The sequence below is a fragment of the Apis florea genome, unplaced genomic scaffold, assembly GCF_048593485.1.
Source record: "Apis florea isolate Af1SG1 unplaced genomic scaffold, ASM4859348v1 contig_3493_pilon, whole genome shotgun sequence".
Taxonomy (NCBI): domain Eukaryota; kingdom Metazoa; phylum Arthropoda; class Insecta; order Hymenoptera; family Apidae; genus Apis; species Apis florea.
This window is the reverse complement of record NW_028256772.1, coordinates 2,424,511-2,448,712: the sequence shown is the minus strand read 5'-3', so window position 1 is coordinate 2,448,712 and position 24,202 is coordinate 2,424,511. Positions and strand designations below refer to the sequence as shown.

The following is a 24,202-nucleotide window of genomic DNA, read 5'->3' as shown; positions in this document are numbered from 1 at the left end:
TTGACTTTGAAAAAATATCTGATTTGAATATAAGAAATTATGAAACATGTTAATAAAAAAGATACAAGAAAATACTTATATTACTGATAGATAATGGGCACAATTGAGAGTATAAAGGTAAACTTATTGAGCGATATCTACGGACAATAGGTGAAACGATCTATAGAAAATTGTCCTTCGAAGCGAACGTTTCGTCACTGTCTCCATCGTATACATATACCTTTCTATGTACGGAAATGTGATCATGCACCTTTATACTCGCGAATATCTCATATGTTTTGCCAATCTTTCGTTTGAAACGCTAAAATAAACGTTTACGCTGCGGAAACTTATATCGTCGCTCTCATAAAAATATCGCCATAATCTTGTGAGCCGACCACCTATCAAATATACTAGTAAACTCGACCACTCACACATTCATAATGTTTATTCTTTTAGTTTTAGTTTTATACCAGATCTTGTAAAATAATTTTGCTATAAAACTTCAACTAAATTAATTTAATTATGCGAATTATATAATTGTTAATCTTGTAACAGAATCTCTAATTGAGAACGAATAAATTTTTATTACAATAATACGTTACACAAGGATATCCATAATAAAGTGACAATAATTAATTGGCAATTGCGTCGAATGAATATTTGCGTAAAAGAAATACTGTTACGTGTATAGAAGGAAACATCAATCAAGCAAATCAATCTGTCTAATGCAATCATTAACATATTGGTCGTTTAACAGCATAGTGAGATTACACGAAATATACGACAGTATAGTCGAGACATAATTAACTTTTCAGAAGTTTGACCGGTACACTGTGGCGGCGCCATGATCGCAATTTCGATGGTCCGTCAAAAATGGTAGAGAATTACAGATCGACAAACTTCACCACGCGTCTCCCAGAGGAAATTATCGAAAATGAAAAGCCAACAGTTTCACGTGAACAGATCAGACAAATGTAGATCGCGAGATTAACAGACAGCACACGATATGTCGTTTTTAATCGGCACTACCTATTATACGAATCAATGTCGTTCTTTTTCCACTATCGAATCGAACGTTTATCTTCAATGTTAACTTTTACGGAACATGTCGCGAATAAATTTATTTGTTGTTTTTTTGTTTTAATATTAATATTTTTGCATTGCAAATAAATGAAATCAACTAAGTATCACAACAAAAATTTAGAAGTATAATTTGTGAAGGTATTAAGATTTGAATTAATATCAATATATTTACTTTCACATTTCATTTGTAAAAATGAAATAGTTTAAATAAAAATTATATTCGTAATTTATTATTATACGAGTAAAAAATGTAATTATAATATTTTAAAATAAATCACAAAATAAATCGATTATTTATCGAGTTAAAAATTATAATTATAAAAATTATAAAATTATATTTTCCAATCTTAATGATTAATGATTAAAAAGACAAGAATAATTTTTAGAAAAAGTAAAAAAAAACAATTTTTTATATAGTTATAATTGTATCGAAACCTGTTTAAATTATTCTTTACACAAAGCATGCTCTTCGAAGGGAATAATGTAAATGTGAAGAAAAGATTCAACTTCTCGAAGGTATGGACCGAGATCTTATCGGTATAATGAACATAAACAATCGTATTGTTAGAAACTCACCACCAGTTAGCCTGCGCGCCGTTTTGCCACGCGACAAGCAAGAATGGTATGAATAAGAAAATCGTCACGATAGGCCGCATCTTTGATCGCAATTTGATGATTTGCTGACTCTGGATCTTTCGTTGATCAATGGAAAAAAAAGAAAAGACAAAATTGTCCGTCGCTTCTGTTTCAGCCACGCATTCTTACGAGAGTCGATATCGATCGAAGAGTCGCATCGATAGTTGATTCCGAGGCTGACAGATCGAGATCGAAAGTTGTCCGTTATCCGATTCGATCTTTATCCGACGTATAATTCCAGAACACGATGGCTTTTTTCTTTTTTTTTTTCTTCCTTTCAATCGTGTTTTCTTTTACATGTTTGTCGTTTCGGATAGATCACTGATCTCGTGACAGGTAGACAAGGACGTGACGAAAGAACGATTTTTTGTTCCAGCATGCACTTTTTTTTTCACACGATAACGCGTCCAGAATCACGATTTTTAAATCAGATAAAGCTTACAAAATGTTCCACCGACAATGAAAAGATATGGACAACTTGAGAATTTATATTCTACGACGGAAAAAATTGAAGTATGCTCAAGTTTGCAATATGTCTCTCTATACTAGACGCTCGTCTCGAAAATGTGAAGCGAACGCGAACACGATAACACTCCGTGAACGTTCGCCTACGTACTGTGGCTGGTAGTCACGAGGAAAAGGGCAACGGGGTTCTCTCAGTGGGCGGAGCCTGAAGTCACTTGCTAGCACGCGATTGGCTATGTTATGGAAGAACCACCGAGGCTCCACTCGCGTTAATTAAGCATTTCGGCACTCCGTCCCGACTTCGAGATTCGCGTATGAGCTCGCTCGCGATTCGTTCACCAACCACGTATGTTTCTGCAACTTTCGTGTAAAACTCTAGAAAGAAAACTAATATGTATTTATAATAAAGAAATAAAGTGTCGAAACAGTGAAATGACAGATTTTTACAATCCTCTTAGATAAAGAGTGCAAATTTCATCGTGAATTAATCGATAAAAATCGATTTGAATCGATAATCAAACTGTAATTTATACGAGAATAACATGAGAGGTTAGTATCAAATGAAAACAGCTATACAATTATACGTTTTATAAGAGATTTTCTTTGGTAGAAGAAGATCAAGAGATATATATATAAAATAAAAAATTTAAATCGATGTGATTAAATGTTTCGAAATAATATTTAAAATTACGATATATATCTAACATCATGTTTGTTTCCAGTAAATCCGAATTGTCACGAAACTAATTGTCAAACAAACGTTAAAAACATTTTATATTTGAAAAATATTGAATATTGAAATAATTTTTACATATGTATATATAACTACTTCTTTTTATAATTATATTATATATAATCTATTGACTACTTTTTATTTCGACTCATTTAAATTAATTATCATTACTCATACATTTATACTCTTATTATTTAAATAATTTTTATCGAAGTTCTTCGTTGAAATGAGTGTATATTAGAAATAAATTAAATATAATATCAGAATGATTTATTGCTATTATTTGCAAATCATATGAATTATAATACGTCGAACTTTGAATAAAGTAAATAAAAAAAAAATACATATCACATATCGAATAATTTTATCCCGAGTTTCATTAAATGGAAGTTCTAATACCAAAATAATGAAAATTTTTAAAATTTTGTTATGAATAGCTATATATAAGATTCTACAATTAATTTTCTTTAAATCTTTTGTGACCTCATGAAATTTTATAATAATTTAGTAATTATTCATAATTTATATTGAAATTTAATATTAAAAAATATACAATTTATATAAAAAATATATATGTAGAACTTTTTAATAAATATTATTTTTAATATAATACTTATCATTTATTAAACATGTTCTTTGCAATAATTTCAATGTTAAAAAAGATAGTTTCCTCATAAATACATACACTTTAATATTTATAATACCAATATATTTTTTTTCTTCTCTATTTACTGCCAATATTTTATTTTTAAAATATTATTTTAAAATATATGATTAATAATCTCGAAGTATTAGATTCATCAATTTTATTCTTTAACATTTCAATGAAAAATGTCTACAAATAATAATTAATTTGGAAATATTGACATATTGATAATAATTATATTATAATATACATAATTCATTTTTAAGAAAATATATCAATAATAATTTTTTAACATATAACATCAGTTGATAACAATTAATAAAGCACGAACAAGATATAGATGCAAACTTGACTCGATGAGATTTTTTTGCCACATTCTACAATATCGATCGCGTAAAAAATAAAGTGTTTGATATGATTGACGATAATATAAGAATTATGTTAAATCTAAATACCAAAATATCAAAAAAAAAAAAAAAGATAAAAATCATATATATATTTATAAATGAGAAATAAAATAGACATATCTTATGATACTTATGTCACATGTTCTGAAATACCAACCTCGAAAAAGAGTGTTTCTTACGCCATCTAGCAAGCTATAATCTAAGTATGTACACAAAATCACACAAAAAATATTAGACAAGTAAAAATTTGTACCTATATGTATTAATAATATAATTACAATAATTTTAAAAACTGAAATGAAAATTCATAACATCTTAATAAACTCTTTATTTATAAAAATAATAATTGGAATCATAATTATTTCTTATAAAATATGTAAAATTATACTTCTGATATTGGTTATATAGTGGTTATATATTATGTATTATATATTAAATAATAATGATTTTTTAGGTCTCACCTTAGAAGTTGCTGCTTATATATTGAAGACATCTGATTTATTACTTTTTTGCATAAAAATTTTATTTTCAAATAAATTTAAAAAAATTCTCTTTTTACTGTACGTTTACAAACAATACAAATAATAAAAAAAATTGTAAAAAGAATCGACACAAAAGATCCTAAAAATCTTAAAAATAAAATTTAAATTAAAAAATTGTTCAATTAGATATTTTACATTTTCATTATCATGATTTATTTAATGATGAAAAAATGAAATGTTTTTTCATTGTGAAAGTTAAAAGATTTCTTAAAAAACAAAATATAAACAGAATTAGTGAGACGTTTATCCGAGAAAAAAAAGAAATATATTTTTTAACAACATCTTCGATAATAAATGCTTTTAATAAATGCTAAAAAGAAAAAGATAACGAAAAGATAATCAAAAGAGTTTATTTACTTTATATAAACTATAAATGAACCATCTTTTCTATTTTGTAACATTAATAAACTAAAATTTCAAAAGAAAACGCGAAAAATACTTGCAAATACTTTGTATTTGCAATGTAATGATATCAAGAAAAAAAAAACAAAAAAAAAATAGAAAACTCGCATATACTCTTAAATGTTTTAACTATTTATCAAAATAAAATGTTTAATAAACCAATTTTCACACTCATATTTCATTGTAATATTAATATAATAATGACAAAATATTAATATAATAATGAAAAATATAATAACGAAAAATAACAAAAGTTGTCATACAACTACAATTTTAATTGCACTTTGATAACCTATAAATAAACCTCTTTTGAGCGAAAGAAATATAAGCAATTTATAAATGCAATATTATTATAAAAAATGCAATCATTTATCAACATAACACTGAACAATATGATCATTTGTCAACACAACACTAATTTTTAAAATGAATTTAACACGAAACAAATATTATTCTATAAATAAAAAACTATTTTATATATATTGATGTTATAAATCACGACACTAAAAAAATATATTAATTTATAATTAAAGTAATAAAAACAATCGCAATATTTTTTACAACACAATATACTAATGCGATTGTCATTTTATTATAATTTAAAACGCGAGATTTGTAAACGCAATATAATTCGCAACTAATGTAAAATCGCAATGTCCATGATGATTGAATCTTGACGTGCAAATCGGTGAGATATAATATTTTATTAGATATTAAAATAAACACAATAATAACAATTTTTTAGAATTAAAAGTAATTTAAAAGATAAGAAGTCATTTGTCAAATAAATGTAGATTAATAAATAAATTGATAAATAATTGATAAATTGATAATCTATAAATAAGTCAATAAATAAATGAATTAATAAAAAAATATATGAGAAATGGAATAAATAATTAGTAAATTAAAAATTAATAATACATAAATAAATTAATAATAATATATTATATTTTTAATTAAAATATATAATGCAAAACATTAACTTTCCGTGCGATTTTGATTATAGAATTGGCTTACGACATTAGCCAATCAGAAAGCCGCTAAGTAAACTGTGGCGGGCGACATCAGTCTTCTGTCGAAAGTCATCGAGACGGGACGTGTAATCGTGACTTCGGTAATTCGACTATACCGTAAATAATTTTATTCGTATTTTATTATTAAATTTACAAATTATTATCAGTCTCGTTTATTTAATAATTCATTTATTTCACTGTAATGATAAAATTAATTAGTGTTTTTAATTTTTTTCGTTATGTTAGGTTATCGGTAGTTCGTATTTCATTAAATCGAAATTTGAATTCATTTGTTGTTTCATCCTAATATAATTTTTTTTATATATTTGTTTTAATTTTTTTTATAGATTGATTTTAATTTTCATTTGAGAAAATGATCATTCGATTATTAGGATAGTTTCGAAATATAATTTGTAACATACACATGCTATAGCGACTTTTAGCTGATGATTTTGATATTTTATTTGTTTTAACGAAAATAGATTTATTTAGAATAAGTTTCTATAGTCTTTTCATATTAAAAGAAGATCAATTTTATTTTCTTAAGTTAAATTATATCACTAATATATATAATTGCGTTTTATATATAAATATATCTATCTGTAATATTTATATTTTTTCTCTTTTTCGTCCAATGTTATACTCGACACTGATGACATTTTTTCGTAATATAACTTCTCCAAGAAATTGTGAGTTCGTGTTCATATCATATTCGATATGTTTCGATTTGTCGCCGAATTGATAAACATTTCTTTCTATTCGTGATTCGAAATTGTGATGCGTCACATCGATAGGCTATCGATATTCATGGTGAATAACAGTTTCATTTTTTTTTAATGATTTATTTACTACATATATATATATACATATTATACATATACATATACAAATATATATATATGTTTTATTTCTTTTCTATAAATTTTCTTCTCTTCCATATTAATATAACTTTATTTTCACAGGATTTTTATGATTGCGTAATATAGTCGATGGATTCAGTATTTGTTCCGTGATAATTTTTTAATATTTTAGAGCACAATAACTTCAATTAAATTTTTTATCGCGAAATTAGAATCAGTGTTTGTTCGTTAAATTAGATAGACATTAGTAATTATTTCGTTTTCTTCTTTTTTATATAATTGTTGTCAGAGTCAATTTCAAATCAATTTTCAAAAGAATAAAACGATTCCTTCACACAAAAAGATAATTATTTTTATATATTTTCTATTATAAATATATATATATTATATTATTATTATTATTATTATTATTATTATTATTATTATTATTATTTATTTCAACTTTTTCAAATAATCAGTGTTTGAATTATACTTTTTTTTACATATTGTTATAGTTTCCATGTTTGATGACTATCTTCGCAATGGCATATCATACATCATAATAATATAATTTCTTTATATCGATTGGTAAGTCGTATACATTTATATTTTTTATAAATAGATAGGATAGGTTGTCACAGTTTCTAATCGAATAGATTTGCTTTGACGTAGTTAGTTATTTCAAAAAATAAAATTTGAAAAATCGAATGAAGCTAAAACAAATAATGCCATTTATCGTTGATTTTGTTCATTGATTTTTCGAATTCCAATGTTTAGATTCAATTATCATGAGCGATTTTGCATCAACGTTGCGAATTATAAGATATCGCGATATTTTATTTAAAATTTTTACAGTTTCTTATATAATATTAAAATTTATATCATTTATTATTAAATTTTTTACTTACGTATTCGTACAAAGTAATATATCTATAAAATTATATATAATTAAAATATAATTTCATTTTTATTTTCACATTTTAACTTATGTCAATTTTCCTTAGAATTTCTTTTGTTATTTATTTTGTATAATAATTACACCATTAATTGAACGTTTTTAAATTTACATCAAAAGGAAGATTTATCATTGATTTTAAATAATTGTTTGTATAAAGAAATATTGATGAATAAGACCATAAATAATATGAATATCCAATTTATAGCAATCTACATGTGATGAAATCTGAAAAATCATTATTATTTACTATATAATTCATAATCATATTCGTAATTATAAATTTTATAATAAATAATATAAATTAATTGACTGCACTCACAATTATTGATTGCAATAATTAATTTTTTACATATTAAAATTTATTAGGTTTTGATTTTTAAAAATTATAATATATCTAATATTTAGCAATAATCTTTACAAATAACAAACAAAATAAATAGGAAAAGGATAGAAATAAGGTAAAAAGTATTGACATTAACGCCATCTATAGAATGGCACAAATGAAATACATAATAAGAACCAATCAATATATTTATGTATTGTTCAATAAAAAATATTATTTGATACAAAAATATTATTTGATACAAAAATATTATTTTTATGATGCCAATTTTTATGTATTGCCAAGAAAACGAAATTATGACGGTACGTTGCGAGCTTAATAAATTATAAAATAGAATTATTACATTTTTTTTTTTTTTTTACATTATAATCTTTGTAACTTTTTAAATAATTTGTTCTTTATCTTTTTCTTTTATATCTAGTGCGTTACAAAATTCCATATATTACATCTATTTTTTTTTTCTCTGTGATTCATAGAGCGATTCTTCTCCCAACTATGTTATGCGGCTACCATATCGATAACAGTATAAGTAGCTAACTATGATAAACTTGCAATGATTATTTTAATATGAAATATTTTATATTATATTTTTCATATTATCAATAACATAATATATCAATATTATGCTAATTTAATATAATAGTCTATAATGATATAATTATATAATATATTAAATTTATTGATTCTATAAAAAATTTATACTATAACTATATAAATACTTATTCTATGCCTTTATCTCTGTGATACCATCAGTTGATATTAGCGATATCTTAATTTAAAATAAAAAATAAATAATGATTTAAAATAAAAAATAAATAATAAATAATAATTAAAAATTGTAAGGAATAGAGACAAATAATTACTAATATATATTATTTTTAACAAAAAAGTTTTATTTTTCATGGAAACGAAAAAATGAATTTTATGTATACTTAATCTTTGAACAAGTATAATTATATTATAATTATGTGGTTTTTATATTATAATCATGATATATAATATGTAATAATAAAAATTACATAAATATACAAAGGCACGTGTACCTGTAATTTTTGATTATATCACAAACATTTAATTATCTTGATTTTTATTGCTTGAATCAGATCAGAGATTTTAAATTATGTATGATTAAATGATCATACTATTTTATATACAAAAGTAGAGATATGATTTTCTTGATATTAAAACAATCTGTATAATCACACAGATGTGAATTCTGTTTGACGTTGTGAAGGATTATAATATAGACCAGCCATAGATTCTTGTAAAGCTCTTAAACATGCAACATGTGCCTTAAATCCACCTGCCCTTTCTGCTGCAGACTCAGCACGTACATGAGAAACATATCCACGAGCTTGTAATTCTCTCCAACTAGGTGGTGCTGGACCATCTGTTACTTGTTTGATAGGTGTGTAAGTATATAAAGGTCCTTCTTCGATCTTTGGTATAGGCAAATAATTTTGACCTCCTTGATTGCTAAATTTAATTCCTGTACTAAACTGTGTTGCTTTAGTAGGTGCTGCTTTTGTTTCTTTCCTAGATGCTTGTATAACAGAAGCAAATGTTTCTACAATATTTTTTGCATTTCCTTCTGAAAATGTAAGCTCATCTATCAATGCTTCTTTCTCACGGATCTTTTTTCTTTTAGCTTCCATTTCTTCTTTAGCTATTTCCAATCTTCTCTCTTCTTCTTTCTGTTTCTCCAACTCGATCATTTCTTCCAATTCATATTCACTTCTACCAAGTTTAGATTTACTTTTTGTTATTTGATCTTTATTGTCTTTTTTGTACTGTTCTATTTTCTTATTTGTTTCTATTACATCAATATTATTAGCCAAGTTATATATTAATGTTTCAATTTCTTCTAAATAATCATTGTATTCTCTTAGTGTTGCAAAGTCTTCTTCTTTTTTGTTGAAATCTCTAAGAATTCTTTTCCTTATATTTACTTCCTTTTCTACCATAGGATCTTCAAATAATTGTACACGAAAATTTGCTCTTCTCAGAGGAATTTTACATTCAGGACATGATCCAGAGCCTAAAAAATTATAACATAAAAATTTAGTAAAGGATTTAAGAATTAACACATTTTTTTAGCAAGTAACATAAAGAAACTAACCTTTCAAAAATAATAAATTGACACAACTTTCACATAATGTGTGACCACAAACATTTACCATCATTTTCAATGATGGATTCCGATATTTAGTAGTTTTGCATCTTGGACATGCTTGATCATCCATTTTTGCGAGGTATTAGAAACAAATATGTATTTAAATTTATAGGAACCGTTTACTTTCACAGAACAATTAACTGATAAAAGGATAGAAAATTTTACATTACGACATATGACATGACTTTAATATAAATTCAAATTAATTGAATCATTCCATATAGTTAAACAATGAAAATATGGTAACATTTTTACATTTCGAAAATATAGTAAACTATTCGTAACATCATCGTTCTGAAACATAACCTATAACTAAAATTTCACATATTGTCATGTAGCTTGAAGTTTGAAACTTGAATTTATATCGATATTATAATATCGAATATGAAATATGCACTATTGAATTCGATGGTGTTAAAAATATTCATTATTATTAATTTGTAATACTCTTATAAATTATTTATTTATAATTTTTCCAATTAATTACAAAATAATGTTACAATTTATAAAAAGAATTTATAATATAATTTTATTATAATTATAAGTAATATTTCATTTTATATTTTATAAAGGAATGTTTTTGTTAAATTAAATAATTTTAATTCTATTTCTAAAGAATTTATTATATATTTTCATTTGTCTTAAACGTTTAAAATGCAAATAAATTAAAAGATAAATTTATTAGAGAAATGTATATTTTATTTTTGAAAATATGCTTTTTCTGTAGCTTTCGATTATCGTATGCTATGTGATTATCGAATCAAAAAAGAAGAAAAAAGGAAAAAAGAAATCTCTGAGAAAAAAACTCAAGTCAAATCCCTTGATACCAAGCCGTACGTCTTTTGTGCGTTTCACTTCTAACGATTTAGGGCATCGATTTCTTTTTCAATTCCATCGTGTAAATTGTACATTAAAAAGCAGCAAGAAAGAGATGCGATGCATGTCCATTATACTCGAAAGAACAAAAGGGGTGGTATGCTTTGCTGCCTCGCAAAGTTCTTGTTTCTTCCTCCAACGGCTGATGCTATGAACGCTCATTATTCAATCCTTTTCGTAAAACCATCTTGACGTTCAGTGAAAAATGTGCAATGACATTTCTTAAGTAAACAAAGATATTACATTCGTAACGTTAACGTGAAACACCCGAGATTAATCAGAATCATATTTCAAAGAAGATTTCCTAAAAATAAACATATTCTACTGTTTTTTCGTTCTAAAGAAACTCGAATAACGGCAAATTTTGTAAAAATTTACGCATAATGTATTTTAAATAATTTAAATTCAAATTTAATTTTTCAAATAATTAAAACACCAAATGTAATGCTTTTTATGTTTTAATTCTTCTTAAAAAAGAGAATTATTTCTTAGAAAAGAGAATTATTCCAATAAACTGCTGATCGGAAGCATTATGTAAATGACAAATACTTAAATTAAAGATTTTTACACAAAGTATTATAACAATATGTATGCATGCGATAGTCCGGTCCGAACAATAATCCCAACAATTGAAAATAGATACAAAAAACATCCTCGTTTTGTTTACTGTCTTTTATACGGGCCACGATCGAAACGATAAGCTCGATCCAACCCGTTTACGTGGAAAACGATGTGAAAGAGTAACTCCGGTCTCATTTTTTCTCTCTCTCTCTTTCATTCTTTCTCTCACTCCGCGCTTTGCTGCATGAAATTTGTTACGGTGCATAAGGTGTGTTGGTGTGACACGTGTACGACAATGACGACGACGAGGACGACGATCGAGCCGACATGGAATTCGATTCTTGACTAGAGGATGCTGCACGCTCGCCTCATATAGTTGTGTGCGTGCTCGTAATAGAACTAAAGTGATACGCTTGCGCCGGACGATGTCTACCCCATCTTCTCGTTGACTTCGGGTGAGGGAAAGCGGGGCGTGTGCAAGGACAGATGGCAGGGCGTCTCTCCCGGGCCGTGTCGCATGCACTGTCAGTTTCGCTCGGATTCTCGTACACGAGTTTTATCGCGCTCTTTTGCTCTCGTCACGATCCTCATTGAACGCAAGAAAACTCACAAAGATCGCGCATACGCTCCACACCTTTTTTTTTTCCACTCGCGTGTATATAACACGATCCTTGAATCACGCGAATTAAATTTATCCGTTTCGTTCTGTCGGTTAAATAGTTCGAACAGAACACGAGATTACCTTTCGATGTCGTTCGTCGACCGTCGCTGTGACAGAAGGATGAAAATCGTTGAAATTGTTCAATTTGCATAGTAATAAATACATTTTAAAAGCAACAAGATAACATCTATTTGGTGAAATGAATATTTCTGGTGGGTTTTAAAGAATACGAAGAAATAAATACAACAAAGAAAGGAATTGTCGGTTGTTCATCTATACCATTGGTCAATTAAGCAGTTCACGGATAAAGACATGCTCTAGCGGGAAGACAGAGAGGCAGTAGTGTCGCGGTGAAGGAAGAGAAACGGACGATAATGGGGAAGAAGTATCGGGGACAATTTCTATGCATGTCAACGCGTAGATTCCGAATAGCAGAGACATAATGGCGACAACGAGTGAAAAAGCAATGGAAAATCGGATGCTTATCGATTCACTCGATACTTTTCTTTCGCGATTTTGATTTCTCCGCGCCTTTGTCCACGAGATGCTGTATCGAACGTTCAATTCCGGATTACTACGCCATACCAAGGGAAAATTAACGCGCCGCGAATGGAATTATTCGGAAATAATTGATAAATGAAAGTCGGGAACAGCGATCGTGGAGAACACGAAAAATCCTTTGTCTTTCGTATCCCTCCCTTCCTCCTATCTCCTCATCCTACCAGTTAAAACTAGAAACTGTTGTGGCTGTTTTCAAAAAACGCGACGGTTATATCGAGCGATATCGTGGATCGACTATGAGAGAGGGAAATAAAAAATGAAGGGTTTATTTTTTACCCTGAGTCTATTGTTTTCGGGTAAGTGGAAATTCATTAGTCACGTGTTTAATGATTCAGGGCGGATTGTTTTTTGAATTGCTCGTATAATCGTCGGTTCCAAACAATGTAACTATAAAACGGTTTAATGGAATTTTTCCCCTGAAAAGAATTTCTTTTTGAAAATTGTTTAGAGGGAATAAAAAGAAAGAAGGTAATTTTTCATGCATATGTATATACCGTCAATCCGAGATATAAAATAGATATGCAAGTATGTCATTTCCCGAATATGATTATATATCCCGGTATATAACCAAGACGGAAAAACGATAATAATATTGTAAACATTTGTTATAATAACGCGGATACCGTGGCGCGATACATTTTTCTATAAAGATACGTATAAAGAAAGAAAAGTGACGGTTGCCGACGATAGTTCACTGCCACGTATTATGAGATAAAGTAGTTTCTGAAACTGCTACGTTCAAAGTTTAGCACCTACTTTAATACTTTATGACGAAGTGTAGCAAGGTCTATGTCCGAGTACCTAGAAGGATATACATATATATACCTAATACATACTTATACGTCATCTTTTACCACTTGCCACTTCGGAACACATTAAAATGATTTCTTGCCACTTTCGGTTGTAAATAGTGCACGCCTCCTCTGGCGCGCACAAGAGTTTCGCGGTAAACATGAGTTAACAAAATTCCGATAACGAACGACGAAACGTGGCGAGCATTTTCTCTTTTCTTCATCCGCCTCGTGGTTTCCGCCGTTAAAGCGGCTCGCTGTGCGGCGAAATACGGGAAATAATCTTTCGGGTCAAAGAACAATCCACCGCAATCTGGAGATTGAAACGAGCTCACTGAAAGCTGCTTTCTGTGTTGTACATGTATATGTGTTCGTGCGTTTTGTTTTTTTTTTGTTCTGTGTGTATTTTTTCTTAAAGTGCAAGGACTCGCCCGGGCTACATCTGATCACGAAATGCACGAGAATTTGAATCCACCAGATCCATTCGACCGTGGACCTTACTTCGATGTCTCGGCATCAAAGAACGTCACCGCATTGGTTGGCAAAACGGCCACTCTAAACTGTCGAGTACGGAATCTGGGCGATCGTACGGTAGGTAACGAATCAGTGTTGAGGATGCTAGTCACGTGACTCGTGTTGGCGGACGTAATTTTATTGGCTGTCAATATTCAATAATTGACTGTAATTTTTCTCGTAATTACTTTCGCTCGGGAATGTTAATGAGATAGACACAACAAAACAAACACGCGAGTACGACGCAATCAACGTCGTTTAATAAAAACACAAGAAAATTAATGCAATAGGACGGAAATAAATAAATCGGAATAAATTCTACTTAATGGAACGGAGATTACAATTTAAGTTCGTCCATTAAAACGTTATTCGTGTAATGTTTCGAAGTTGGAAATTGCAATATCGATGCAAAATTTCTTATTTCTTTCTATCTATTTGTTTTATCTATACGATTTTACTATTTACTGGAGGAATTTAAGCAAAACAGAAAGCTTCGCTTTTTTACAATACGCACAGTCGAGCAGTTTTTATTTCGCGCGTATAACTTTCCTCTTTCCCCAGCCCCTGTAACCCTGCCTCTCGCTTCTTGTTTTCCCTCTAGCTTTTTTTCGAGAAGCTATCGATAACTCTGCACACAGTACTTTGTTTTTAGAAGGAGCGCCTGTTTTTTTTTTTTTTTTTTGATTTTTGATTTTTTATTTTTTCCTTCCTTCAGTGTCCGAAATTTCTCGTTGAAAAAAGAAAAAAGTCATTAAATATTAAATAAAGAATAAAGAATCACCGTAATACTAGATGTACAAATATATGGAAAAATCATGTCGCACGGTAAATGCATGTGTCACCAGTTCCATCAAGCTTCTTATGGACACCAGAGCATAATTTATTGTGTGTTCTTTTTTAAATTCTGCCATTGCATGTAGGAGGTACTTAAATTTTCAACGTTATAATTCCTATTCAACCTATCTTCTTTAATCAGCTTTAATTGCAAGTAATGCTTTAAGCTCTGCGTGAATTTTAAATGGCTCCTCGTTGGTGCGATCGGTGCAGAACGTTAGCAGCCTTGAGTAAATGTGATTTATAAAAGCCATATTGGCTTTTCATCCGTATGTATATGTGTGATATAAGCCTGGTTATCCATCGTGTCTTTCTCATTAATATCCCTTTGTACCACGACGACGACGTGCATTACCGATTATCGGCACGTCCTAAATACTAATTTGTAGCATACTTAAAAGAACACGCGAGCGCAGATGCGTTAAAGAAAGGCGCTTTAACGAGGCAGAATAACACAAACCGCATTAAACTACCAGCATGCAATGATGGTCTTCGAAGTACGATGATTTTGCCGGACTCGATGACTACAAATGAATGATGTATATTCAACGGTTCTCGTACACGTGGCATATATATATATATATATATATATATATATATATATATATAGATTTATTCGCGAATGAAGTGTTACAAACCATGTTTTTGGAAATTATATTCATTTTTTTTTTTATATTTCAATGGAATAAGAAAGTTAGTTATTTGAAATTCAAAAGATTTTTCTGTGACGACTACAAAGAGGAATAAGAAAGTGTCGTCCTCGTGTTTTTTAAATGAAATGGTATATAAAACTGTAATAATATTTGCTTGAAGCATTTTTCGTTATTCTGCATAATTAAAAATTGTGATAAAAGGGAAACCTAAGAGGAGTCAAAAAAAATGTAAAGAAAAATTAAATCAAGATCACGTAATTAAAGTAAACTTATTTTGAAATTTATTTTATTAGGCGTAAAATAATAATATTCTACATCACGATAACTTATTCTAAGCATTTAATTCTTTTTACATTTTTTTAATATTGTTCCCTATATCGATCAATATTTCTTAAGTTATCATTCTTAAGTAAACATTTATTTTTCAAATTTTTTATTGTCAATACAACATAAATATGTTAACAAATGAATATTTACTTTGAATACAATAATAAAATAAATTTCATTTCAAAAATAAATTTATTTTAATTAGTCTGACGTCTTGATTTCTTTAGATTTTAATTTCATTGTAGCCGGTTAATTACACAGAATAATACTTCAAGCAAATATTTTTGTAATAATTCTTAATAATCTTGATAAATAGAAATTAACGTTCATTTCATTTAAAAAAAAAAATGAATACTGTACTGATTTTCTGTTCCCTTTTTATGTTGTTATTACAGAGAAATGTTTTGTATCTCAAATAATTAATCTTCTTGTATCATTGAAACGTAGAAAAAAAAATGATTCGTTGATTTCCTTAGATAATGATTCGTATGATTCTACGCGGATTATTTTATTCACACATTATATATGCGCACAATTGCAATCAACATATGCGCATCGCGTAAGTGTGGCACACACAAAAGTTTGTCACTCAGCGGATAACGTTAATAATTATTTAGTCGACAACAATCGGTGTGTCCAACCGATGCAAATTGATGTTTGCGAACATATCAGAACGCGTTACAGGAGCATTAATTACAATTATCTATGCTGTCGTTGTCCTGGCAACATCACATTTCTTGCGGCGCTGTGTAATACGTACAAATGATATACATGCGTGTCGTCGACATAAAATCCGCATCGAGCAGTTTTTACGTGTAGAATTATCAACGGAAATCAGAAGATACGATTTTTTAAACATATAACGAGAAAAACACGATACGATAAATCTCTATTGTTCAGTTTTTCTTCCTTCTCCCTCTTTGTTGTTCGAATTAATATGGAAATGTTGTATTAGCTGATGTTAAATAAAAACAAATGTCGATGCATGGAAGAGTCGAGAAATAATTGGTATGCACATATATATATATATATATATATAACTATATATTCTGACAGCCAAAGAGATTATTATTTAAATGGTGGTACCGCTTATTGAATATATCAGAGATAGAATCAATTTTCAGTTATTCATGCGTATTGATAGTTAAATACGAGTTCGATTTCAACTTTAAATAGTTTCGCACGCAAAATTGCACGCTGATGGTTGCTTCAATATTTAGTATATATATAGTTTATGCGATCGATCTGTCAATTAATCGTTATTTTAAAACTTGAAATATTATTCGTTCTCTGATCTCTTTTGTGCATTACATTTATCTATATTCAGGTTTCGTGGGTAAGGCATAGGGATATCCATCTTTTGACCGTTGGTGTTGAAACGTACACGTCCGACCAACGATTCGTGGCATCACACTTCCCTAGAACCGAAGACTGGACGCTTCAAGTGAAATATCCTCAGCATCGTGATTCTGGCACATATGAATGTCAAGTGTCAACAACACCACCAATCGGTCATTCTATGCACCTTTCTGTTGTCGGTTAGTTCGGAATCTTCTTTTACTCTTTATTTGCGTTTTCGGACCAATCCAACTATAAACTTGTTATTTTCCATGCGCATACATATGCATTAATTATTTTCCAATTTCAACATTATATCAAAATTCCTTTCAAATAATTCTTTCTTCGACTGTTCAATTCATGCTTATTTTTATTATACGTGAATCTGGTTGTAATAAAAAACAACACGATGGATGTGTATTTTATTTATTTATTTATTTTTTTTTTCATTTTATTTCTTTTCATTATTCAAAAAATAATACTGATTACTCATCGATACATTTTCATTTATATGTTTTTTTTTTTTATTTTGCAGAGCCTATAACGTCGATCATTGGGGAACCAGAAATGTTCATAGACAAAGACAGTACGATGAATCTCACTTGCGTGGTACGTCACAGTCCTGAACCACCAACTGCCATTTATTGGACTCATGATCACGAGGTATTGAATTTTTGATATATCAATATATGCATTTGAAATGTATGCATGCAAATTATTTTATGCTCTTTCGTATATATGATGGAAAGAAAGAAAGCCATCATTAATTTGAAATATTATAATCGTAGCTTTAATCTCGAATCAAAAACAAAGATCCCTTTTCGTGTTTTGCATTAAGTTATATGATTTTGATGATATCTGGTTAAAAATTAAGTCGATCAATTTTAACAGTTGCATAGAATTTCAATAAATTTTACTTGATCTTGGTATAAAAGTCTTCGAGTCACGTCGAAACGGCGGAGCAATAATGGAATAAAAAGCAGAAAGAAAGAGAGAAAAAGTAGAATTTTCTAGATACGTAAGGAACATTGTTCTTGAGGGTTAGCTGCTATAGTTATGAGTAGTCATATCGCGTACTTGATTATATAATTTCTTTTAACTAGGTTAAAAGGAATATTTGAAGAAATTACCGAATAAGGTTAATTTTTTATTCGCTATACATTTTTTTCTTTTGTACTATTCTTTTCATTCTTCTTGATTTTAATTTTTTAATTCTCCCCCTCTTGCTAACAAGTATCCTTTTAGACGTATATTACGAACAAGGTGAGGGAATTGTACGAATAGGTGAAATTATTCAAATTGTAGTTTATGAAATGAATTATTCAATTATTTCCCGAAGAAGCAGTCGCCGCACTCCACGGCATACAGAACGATTCCGCTCGTTCGTGTCTTTACAAATTTACGCTCACGCTGAATTTTGATTGCGCTCATATTCCCCGAAAACTCCTTTTTCACCACTACCATTGTCTCCCACAGCCCATTTTTACAGGAAAGTTTTTACTTCGTTTCAAATGTATAGCGAATCAGTGTAGTGTTCAATTAACGAAACGATTCTTTCTCCGACAATCCAGCTATTTTGTATCATTGATATTCACTTAGCGGCAGCCTTTTTTATTATTCATTTCATTACCTGATCTTCCCTCTTAATCAACTTCCATACCCTTAACTGTAACAACTCTCGTATCTTAGAATAGACCCTGCTCAAGGCAATGAATTAAACTATCTTACTCGTTCCTACTTGTTCTTCTCTCAATACTTTTTTTCCTTTGTCTTTTTTTCATTCTCCTCCATTTTTTTCTTTTTTTTTTCTTTTTCTTCCCCCCCAAATCCTTTGCATACACCCCCCTTTGTTTCCACTCCTTTCTATATCCTTTTTAACAATTCCATCTGACTCTCTCTCTCTCTCTCTCTCTCTCTCTTCCCCTCCCTCTCCTTCTATTTTTCATCTATCTCTTGAACTTCCTCCAGTTTTTCCCCCTCTCTTCTTTCTCTCTCGCCCATACGTACGTTCGTCCATCTTTCTCCCACATGCGTCGCATTGTCTTTCCCGTCCATCCTTCTTAAGAGTGTCAGCTCTCTCTGGCAGCTAGCTCTTTGTATACCACCGCGCCTGTCTTTACAATTCGCAGGCTTTTCCACTGTCTTTCACTCATTTTTACTCTCGTTCTCCTCTTCCTCATGCCCATTATCTCTGTCACCTTCTCTGCAACAGAATACACGCCCGCTATCGCGCTCTATCCTTGGTACACGCAATTTTTCCATCGCCTCTCCATATCATATTCCTTTTTTCCCCCTTCCTTCTCTTCTCTTCTCTTCTCTTCTCTTCTGCTCTTTCGTTTCCACCTTTTTTCTCTCATAGTACTGTTCTCTCTCCCCTCCCTCTCATCCGCGTGTCTTCATTCCACGTCTCTTCTCCCTACCACTACCGATGTTTTGTACTCTATCGACTTTACAGTCCCTCTGTCCCTTCTTTGTCGCTCCATCCGCTCGTTCCACTTGCACCGCCACCACTCCTCCTCTCCCTTATTTATCTCGCCTATTCCTCCTTTAAACAAGCTGCTTCTGGGATGTATCAGCTCTCGTTCCTCTCGCACACATATATGTATACATAGTATACCTCTCGTTCAACGACGGACCGTGTGTCAACATCTACACCGCACACTCGTGGTTGTCTCGCTGCTTGGTGGTTCCCTTCCCCTTCTCCTCCTCCTCTTCTTTTTTTCATCTCTCCTTTTTTGCAATTTTTTTTATTTTTTTATTTTTCGACGTTGTGCGCATTTATTTACTTTCCTTTTCTTGCTATCTTGTATCTTTCGCATCGGGGTGTTCTCTTTCCTCCTCTGTTTATTTTGTTCGTTAATTTTCCGATCCTTTTAATCCATTTTCTCCATTGCCAATACTGGATTTTAAGTAAGAAGATATTAGATTTTCGTTTTAATACGGGACACAGAAATTTTTATAAAGAAAAGATATAATTTTAATGTTAGGAAATCATTGTTATTATTAAAAGTTATTAGTGTTTATTTCGTTCACAGATTAATTTGATAACGTATTGGTTATATAGTTGCACATCTGATGATGAACGAGCGGATTAAACGTTACACGATGAAGAAATATCTGAGATGATATTATCGATGGATAGGATGCTCTCTGATTTCGATGATGATTTTTAAATATGGATTAGAATGGATTAAAATAGAACGAGATTTTGAACGTTTCTTTTTTTTTTTTTTTTTTTTATGTATATATTAATATCAATTGACTTTAGTTTTCGAAATATTTTCAAAATTGATTGCTATTATATGCCATTAAAAAAGTTTGAGCATTTCATATATCTAATATTTATGATAATTAGAGATAATTCCGATTATTTTATCCCTGATATATATTTTTAAACACATCATTCGAACTAATTTTACTAAATTTGTATAACTTGGTCTCTTATAATTTTCGAAGTATTTCAAAAAAAAAAAAAAAAAAAAAGATTGCCACTATTACATAAAATTTCGCCTATATATACGTATATGTCTGCGATTACGTGTGCGTAATTTCCAATAAATACATAACCGACATTGAAAGCGTATAACAAGTGCACTAGTCAAAAAGCTATTTTCTAATGGATTTTGTTGGACTTGAAATATTTCAATCTCGATCTCTAGCGAGTTTGATTATATTTGCGAAAATAAAATACAAAAGAATCTTTGAATGAAATTACTGACCGAAACTACAATGATGAAGTACAATAATCGTAGTTACATTAGTCCTCATACCCAATATATTTATCGTTGTTTCTTTTATGTTATATTTTCTTATAACGTGAAATTAAAAAAAAAATAATATACCGGTAGTTCATCCGTTATACATTTTAGATGTGTTTATAGAAACAATAGATGAATCTATCAATGGTATCAAAATGTAGTATTATCAATAATTTTTGTTAATTCGCGTCAAAAAGTATACGAATTTAATACTGTATTGCAATTCTTAGAGATATAAGCGAACATTGTTCAACTCGTTGTTCCAATAGCTACGTGTCTAGTACTAGTTTTTTCGTTTCTTTTCCAGACTTTGCTCGATAATTCCATTGAATTGTGACAAGAAACAGATATATCTTCCAAGTTAGATTAATTGGTAATTAAATTTATATTAGATTTACGTGCAATATATTTGAGGATTGTTCTAATTTTATCTTAATCTTACGTGTAAGGAATCCCTTGGTACGCGTGAGTAAATTTAGATCAACATTGGTTTATATTTAAACTTTATAGAATATGTACAGGGTGTCCTATTTTAATCTGTCCGGGCAGATATCTCGAGAAAATATGTTTTGAAAATAGAAAATATTATTTATTTGACCTTGAGAAAGTTTGCAAAGAGTAACTTTGTAATTTTTAAATTGAAATATTTTTCATTACATATTGTTTCTGACATCGAAACACTATCTAAATCTTTTCTCTCTTTTTTTTTTTTTTGCACGAATAATTCCCGAATTAATACGATAATAAATTTATTATTATTATTAATTAAATTTGACAATTAGATTTTACTTATCAGAGTATTAAGAAGTAATATAAAATTGTGGGTTTCTTAAATAAAGCTTAATAGAGAATAGCTCGCGTAGAAGCGCTAACAGAGCAATGTTACTCAAAATTCATGATTGTAATAGCTGTTTCGAGGCGTGGTGAAAATGTTTGAGCGAAGGGATTTTGAGTTTTGGAAGTTTGGGTTGGAGAAGTTTACGATGGGATTAGTCGCGTGAGTGCGTGTTGACACGTTTCCCGTTCTATGATTTGTACATATGGTGTCGGTGCATTTTGTGTTTAGGATATTTTTCATTCTGAATTTTTCTACAACGAATCTATTACTGTCAAGAGAGGCACGATTGAAACGCTTGCTTAAATAACAAAAATTTACATTTTTCGAAAATGAAATATAAGAAGTATTTATTCCACTCTTAATAGCAAAACCGATTTCTCCAATTAATTCTCCAAGGGTGAAGAATGTCGATGAACGTTTTACTTAAAAAAACAAATCACCTTTCTATGTGTATATATATATATATATTACAGCACAATCGAAGTTAATAATTAATTTACATTATATTTATCGCGAGATAAAACAAGTTGAAAACAACTTTGCTTTGTTGTGAGTATCTTTTTAAATTGTTTAAAGGAAAAAAAAGTCATAACAAGAAAAAAAAAACCACTTTGTTATAAACACCGATGCGTTTCTCGTATTTTGCATCTCCTGTACAGCTCAGTTTCATCAACTTCCTTCAAGAACTTCCTTTCCCTCGGTTGTTTCCCTCGGCGGCGGAACTAGTTTCCTCCCTTTTATTATTTCCCGGCTCGATATCGTTCCTATTCTATTTAATAAGGCAATGAATCAATTAATCAATATAAAAAAAAAAAGAAAGAAACTTTTTCTATTCTTCTTCCTTGTCTTATTCCCCCTCTTCTTTTTCTCTTTCTCTCTGTCTCTGCTTCCATCGAAGTTCTTCAGTAACAGTTCTTTTTTTTTTTTTTTTTTTGTCTGCTGCAACTTCGCCATCGTCCATTTTTACTTCTTACCCCCGGCTCATCCTTTTGTTATTTCTCCTTCGATCACCCTTGAGGCAGGTTTTCAACGGAAGTTTCTTTTTCGAGATTCACTCACCGTGGACGACGAGGTGATCATGGAGAACGATCGGATTAATTTTTTTTTTTTTCCTTTTTTTTTTTTTTTGGCAATTATCTCGAAAAGGGGGGTTCCTCGATTTTTGTACGACATGCACGATTGTAGAAATGAACTCGATTTAGTATGTAATTCGATTTTAGCTTTCGAGAAGATATTTGTAAAAAAAAAGATTATTATAAAGAGTTTCATCTGTTTGCACTTATAGGTCTGCCATTTATTTGTTATTTTTTTATAAGGGTATGTGACGGGTGGATTGAATAAAAATCTACTTTCTTACGGATTGTAATCGCTTCGAATTCTAATAACAATTCTAAATCTCTTGAAATGTAAATCTTGCAAAAATATATCAAAACTTTCAAAACTTCTAGAATTATATTCGAATTATTTTTCATCAGGGTATGTTAACACATTCACGAGAAATCAGTTATAAAAAAATGTATGTATATATATATAAAAATGTCGATTGAGGCTCGTTTATTAAGTTCATTTATGAACAATTGAGATGAAACAATTCTGTCTTCATTTCACTTAATTTCTAACGTAAATTTCAATTCTATATCCTAATCGATATATTTTTGTATATCAATTTTCATTTTTCTTTTTTTTTTTTTTTTGATCTCTAGAATCGACACTTTCACAATGTCACATTTGTATACCCAGTTATGAAATGAAATAGAAGTGTTTCAAATTTTATTTCCACACATTGTGATTGCGTATACAAAGTCACTTTTAATTACTCGATTACATTTGGTGCATCGATTATGTTATTGGGATCTTTCCTATTATCATAAAAGTAAATTAATAAATTTTATATATATATATATTAAAACGAAATTTTGCATTAGCAAGTAGGAAAGGAGAGGAACCTTGTTCGATTATTATTGCAATTTTCACTCCATCGGCTACTTTAGTCAAACTTTTGCACGAGCTACTCTACTCTAATCCTACTTCAAAATTGATCTCTCTCTCTCTCTCCCTCTCTTATTTCCGTTTCTAATTTTGCCACTTTGCCATTTTGCGTGGTTCTCTTGTTAATTAAACATAATTCTGATATCTTGGCTCGTTTTTTTCTTTTCTTTTTCTTTTTTCCCTCCTCTTCTTGGAACTTTTTCTTGGTATTTTTAGGGTGAGAGGGGGGGGGTGGGGGGAGATAATATTTGAAGTTGAAATTGACCTGATATAATTTCTG

The 24,202-nt window shown here is 29.6% G+C and overlaps 3 protein-coding genes across 3 annotated transcripts in view; 1 reads left to right on the top strand and 2 right to left on the bottom strand.

The window, feature by feature from the left end:
- LOC100865071 (protein Wnt-4) overlaps nucleotides 1–2,320 on the bottom strand; it is a 65,933-nt gene extending 63,613 nt beyond the window's left edge. The window contains exon 1 of the mRNA XM_012486347.3: nucleotides 1,642–2,320. Within this exon, the coding sequence (XP_012341801.1) occupies nucleotides 1,642–1,721 (80 nt within the window). The 5' untranslated portion in view covers nucleotides 1,722–2,320. The remainder of the gene's footprint in view (nucleotides 1–1,641) is intronic.
- Nucleotides 2,321–8,921: 6,601 nt separating this feature from the next.
- On the bottom strand, nucleotides 8,922–12,006 carry Mat1 (CDK-activating kinase assembly factor). The gene is made up of 2 exons (XM_003693471.4): nucleotides 10,169–12,006; nucleotides 8,922–10,087 (listed from the first exon to the last, which is right to left on the bottom strand). Exons 1-2 carry the CDS (start codon nucleotides 10,290–10,292, stop codon nucleotides 9,249–9,251), a joined length of 963 nt encoding a protein of 320 aa, XP_003693519.1. The 5' UTR covers nucleotides 10,293–12,006; the 3' UTR covers nucleotides 8,922–9,248.
- Nucleotides 12,007–12,139: 133 nt separating this feature from the next.
- The window catches only part of LOC100865826 (protein amalgam), a 52,400-nt gene continuing 40,337 nt past the window's right edge, over nucleotides 12,140–24,202 (top strand). The window contains exons 1-4 of the mRNA XM_086912982.1: nucleotides 12,140–13,177; nucleotides 14,091–14,263; nucleotides 17,327–17,537; nucleotides 17,873–18,000. Of these exons, the coding sequence (XP_086769108.1) occupies nucleotides 13,138–13,177; nucleotides 14,091–14,263; nucleotides 17,327–17,537; nucleotides 17,873–18,000 (552 nt within the window). The 5' untranslated portion in view covers nucleotides 12,140–13,137. The remainder of the gene's footprint in view (nucleotides 13,178–14,090; nucleotides 14,264–17,326; nucleotides 17,538–17,872; nucleotides 18,001–24,202) is intronic.